At 48.5% G+C, this 5,000-nt stretch overlaps 2 protein-coding genes across 2 annotated transcripts in view; one reads left to right on the forward strand and one right to left on the reverse strand.

Moving 5' to 3' along the window:
- LOC124008885 (vegetative cell wall protein gp1-like) overlaps positions 1-4,444 on the forward strand; it is a 16,731-nt gene extending 12,287 nt beyond the window's left edge. Inside the window, exon 13 of the mRNA XM_046320481.1 lies at positions 3,617-4,444. Within this exon, the coding sequence (XP_046176437.1) occupies positions 3,617-4,444 (828 nt within the window). The remainder of the gene's footprint in view (positions 1-3,616) is intronic.
- LOC124007899 (zinc finger protein 219-like) overlaps positions 1-5,000 on the reverse strand; it is a 92,403-nt gene that overhangs the window by 83,094 nt on the left and 4,309 nt on the right.

Below are 5,000 nucleotides of genomic sequence, written 5' to 3' on the forward strand. Positions count from 1 at the left end.
AGAGGAAGAGAAGGGGTGAAGGAAGGTGAGATGAGAGGCAGAGAGACAGAGAGGAAGAGAAGAGGTGAAGGAAGGTGAGATGAGAGGCAGAGAGACAGAGAGGAAGAGAAGGGGTGAAGGAAGGTGAGATGAGAGGCAGAGAGACAGAGAGGAAGAGAAGGGGTGAAGGAAGGTGAGATGAGAGGCAGAGAGACAGAGAGGAAGAGAAGGGGTGAAGGAAGGTGAGATGAGAGGCAGAGAGACAGAGAGGAAGAGAAGGGGTGAAGGAAGGTGAGATGAGAGGCAGAGAGACAGAGAGGAAGAGAAGGGGTGAAGGAAGGTGAGATGAGAGGCAGAGAGACAGAGAGGAAGAGAAGGGGTGAAGGAAGGTGAGATGAGAGGCAGAGAGACAGAGAGGAAGAGAAGGGGTGAAGGAAGGTGAGATGAGAGGCAGAGAGACAGAGAGGAAGAGAAGAGGTGGAGGAAGGTGAGATGACAGGCAGAGAGACAGAGAGGAAGAGAAGGGGTGAAGGAAGGTGAGATGAGAGGCAGAGAGACAGAGAGGAAGAGAAGGGGTGAAGGAAGGTGAGATGAGAGGCAAAGAGAGGAAGAGAAGGGGTGAAGGAAGGTGAGATGAGAGGCAGAGAGACAGAGAGGAAGAGAAGGGGTGAAGGAAGGTGAGATGAGAGAGACAGAGAGGAAGAGAAGGGGTGAAGGAAGGTGAGATGAGAGGCAGAGAGACAGAGAGGAAGAGAAGGGGTGAAGGAAGGTGAGATGAGAGGCAGAGAGACAGAGAGGAAGAGAAGGGGTGGAGGAAGGTGAGATGAGAGGCAGAGAGACAGAGAGGAAGAGAAGGGGTGAAGGAAGGTGAGATGAGAGGCAGAGAGACAGAGAGGAAGAGAAGGGGTGAAGGAAGGTGAGATGAGAGGCAGAGAGACAGAGAGGAAGAGAAGGGGTGAAGGAAGGTGAGATGAGAGGCAGAGAGACAGAGAGGAAGAGAAGGGGTGAAGGAAGGTGAGATGAGAGGCAGAGAGACAGAGAGGAAAAAGGGGTGAAGGAAGGTGAGATGAGAGGCAGAGAGACAGAGAGGAAGAGAAGGGGTGAAGGAAGGTGAGATGAGAGGCAGAGAGACAGAGAGGAAGAGAAGGGGTGAAGGAAGGTGAGATGAGAGGCAGAGAGACAGAGAGGAAGAGAAGGGGTGAAGGAAGGTGAGATGAGAGGCAGAGAGACAGAGAGGAAGAGAAGAGGTGGAGGAAGGTGAGATGACAGGCAGAGAGACAGAGAGGAAGAGAAGGGGTGAAGGAAGGTGAGATGAGAGGCAGAGAGACAGAGAGGAAGAGAAGGGGTGAAGGAAGGTGAGATGAGAGGCAGAGAGACAGAGAGGAAGAGAAGGGGTGAAGGAAGGTGAGATGAGAGGCAGAGAGACAGAGAGGAAAGAAGGGGTGAAGGAAGGTGAGATGAGAGGGAGAGACAGAGAGGAAGAGAAGGGGTGAAGGAAGGTGAGATGAGAGGCAGAGAGACAGAGAGGAAGAGAAGGGGTGAAGGAAGGTGAGATGAGAGGCAGAGAGACAGAGAGGAAGAGAAGGGGTGGAGGAAGGTGAGATGAGAGGCAGAGAGACAGAGAGGAAGAGAAGGGGTGAAGGAAGGTGAGATGAGAGGCAGAGAGACAGAGAGGAAGAGAAGGGGTGAAGGAAGGTGAGATGAGAGGCAGAGAGACAGAGAGGAAGAGAAGGGGTGAAGGAAGGTGAGATGAGAGGCAGAGAGACAGAGAGGAAGAGAAGGGGTGAAGGAAGGTGAGATGAGAGGCAGAGAGACAGAGAGGAAGAGAAGGGGTGAAGGAAGGTGAGATGAGAGGCAGAGAGGCAGAGAGACAGAGAGGAAGAGAAGGGGTGAAGGAAGGTGAGATGACAGGCAGAGAGACAGAGAGGAAGAGAAGGGGTGAAGGAAGGTGAGATGAGAGGCAGAGAGACAGAGAGGAAGAGAAGGGGTGAAGGAAGGTGAGATGAGAGGCAGAGAGACAGAGAGGAAGAGAAGGGGTGGAGGAAGGTGAGATGAGAGGCAGAAGACAGAGAGGAAGAGAGGGGTGAAGGAAGGTGAGATGAGAGGCAGAGAGACAGAGAGGAAGAGAAGGGGTGAAGGAAGGTGAGATGAGAGGCAGAGAGACAGAGAGGAAGAGAAGGGGTGAAGGAAGGTGAGATGAGAGGCAGAGAGACAGAGAGGAAGAGAAGGGGTGAAGGAAGGTGAGATGAGAGGCAGAGAGACAGAGAGGAAGAGAAGGGGTGGAAGGAAGGTGAGATGAGAGGCAGAGAGACAGAGAGGAAGAGAAGGGGTGAAGGAAGGTGAGATGAGAGGCAGAGAGACAGAGAGGAAGAGAAGGGGTGAAGGAAGGTGAGATGAGAGGCAGAGAGACAGAGAGAAGAAGGTGAAGGAGATGAGATGAGAGGCAGAGAGACAGAGAGGAAGAGAAGGGGTGAAGGAAGGTGAGATGAGAGGCAGAGAGACAGAGAGGAAGAGAAGGGGTGAAGGAAGGTGAGATGAGAGGCAGAGAGACAGAGAGGAAGAGAAGGGGTGAAGGAAGGTGAGATGAGAGGCAGAGAGACAGAGAGGAAGAGAAGGGGTGAAGGAAGGTGAGATGAGAGGCAGAGAGACAGAGAGGAAGAGAAGGGGTGAAGGAAGGTGAGATGAGAGGCAGAGAGACAGAGAGGAAGAGAAGGGGTGAAGGAAGGTGAGATGAGAGGCAGAGAGACAGAGAGGAAGAGAAGGGGTGAAGGAAGGTGAGATGAGAGGCAGAGAGACAGAGAGGAAGAGAAGGGGTGAAGGAAGGTGAGATGAGAGGCAGAGAGACAGAGAGGAAGAGAAGGGGTGAAGGAAGGTGAGATGAGAGGCAGAGAGACAGAGAGGAAGAGAAGGGGTGAAGGAAGGTGAGATGAGAGGCAGAGAGACAGAGAGGAAGAGAAGGGGTGGAGGAAGGTGAGATGGGAGGCAGAAAAAAAGACAGAGGGAGACTGAACGCAAGAGAACAGCGATACAATGCACGCACAAACTGTGTTACATAAAATGACAGTTGCACCACAGGATTTCTCATCTCTCAAACTAGTGTAACTAAGAGGTCAGCAGATGTCGTCTGGGGTCAGTAGCATGGATGATTCCGCTGATCTTAGGTCAGGAGGTATTAAGAAACAAAAACAACTCCAAATCCACTCTTAAAGCTGCAGAACCGAGTGATTTTCTGAGAAGAGGTGGTTTAATCCTTGATGATTGTAACTAGAGTTCATGGATCACCGGTAATGTGGCCTTGAAGACTGGCTATAGGGTCTGGAAAGATTTGGGGTTGCCACTGACTGACTGATTGAGGATGATCTAGATTGATTACAAGTCAACGTTAACCTGGTCCCAGATGGGTTTGTGCTATTATGCATGACAGCACAAACAGATCTGGGACCAGTTTTAATCCTCTCCCCTCTCTAGCAAGAAGCAGGTCACTAAGATATAATCAATGTCAAATGATCCCACTGCGGATGAAGGACTGTAATCAGGTATGCTCTAAGCAGAGATACGTAGTGTAGGACCATAGACATATTATCAAGGGTACAGTATCTACCTACTGCTGACTACTCTCTAATCCAAATACTACCAGTCCCAGTCAAAATACCAATCCAAATACTACCAGTCCCAGTCAAAATACCAATCCAAATACTACCAGTCCCAGTCAAAATACCAATCCAAATACTACCAGTCCCAGTCAAAATACCAATCCAAATACTACCAGTCCCAATCCAAATACTACCAGTCCCAGTCAAAATACCAATCCAAATACTACCAATCCCAATCCAAATACTACCAGTCCCAGTCAAAATACCAATCAAAATACTACCAGTCCCAATCCAAATACTACCAGTCCCAGTCAAAATACCAATCAAAATACTACCAGTCCCAATCCAAATACTACCAGTCCCAATCCAAATACTACCAGTCCCAATCCAAATACTACCAGTCCCAGTCAAAATACCAATCAAAATACTACCAGTCCCAATCCAAATACTACCAGTCCCAATCCAAATACTACCAGTCCCAATCCAAATACTACCAGTCCCAACCCAAATACTACCAGTCCCAATCCAAATACTACCAGTCCCAATCCAAATACTACCAGTCCCAATCCAAATACTACCAGTCCCAACCCAAATACTACCAGTCCCAACCCAAATACTACCAGTCCCAATCCAAATACTACCAATCCCAATCCAAATACTACCAGTCCCAATCCAAATACTACCAGTCCCAACCCAAATACTACCAGTCCCAATCCAAATACTACCAGTCCCAACCCAAATACTACCAGTTCCAATCAAAATACCAATCCAAAAACTACCGGTCCCAATCCAAACACTACCAGTCCCAATGCAAATACTACCAGTCCCGATCGAAATACTACCAGTCCCAATTCAAACACTACCAGTCCTGATCCAAATACTACCAGTCCCAATCCAAATACTACCAGTCCCAATCCAAATACTACCAGTCCCAATCCAAATACTACCAGTCCCAATCCAAATACTATCAGTCCCAATGCAAATACTACCAGTCTCAATCCAAATACTATCAGTCTCAATCCAAAAGCTACCAGTCCCAATCAACATACCAATAAATATACTACAACTCCCAATCAAAATACTACCAGTCCCAATTAAAATACTACCAGTCCCAATTAAAATACTACCAGTCCCAATCCAAATACTACCAGTCCCAATCCAAATACTACCAGTCCCAATCCAAATACTACCAGTCCCAACCCAAATACTACCAGTTCCAATCAAAATACCAATCCCAAATACTACCGGTCCCAATCCAAACACTACCAGTCCCAATGCAAATACTACCAGTCCCGATCGAAATACTACCAGTCCCAATTCAAACACTACCAGACCCAATCCAAATACTACCAGTCCCAATCCAAATACTACCAGTCCCAATCCAAATACTACCAGTCCCAATCCAAATACTACCAGTCCCAATCCAAA

Source organism: Oncorhynchus gorbuscha, linkage group LG21, assembly GCF_021184085.1.
Source record: "Oncorhynchus gorbuscha isolate QuinsamMale2020 ecotype Even-year linkage group LG21, OgorEven_v1.0, whole genome shotgun sequence".
NCBI classification, from domain to species: Eukaryota; Metazoa; Chordata; class Actinopteri; order Salmoniformes; family Salmonidae; genus Oncorhynchus; species Oncorhynchus gorbuscha.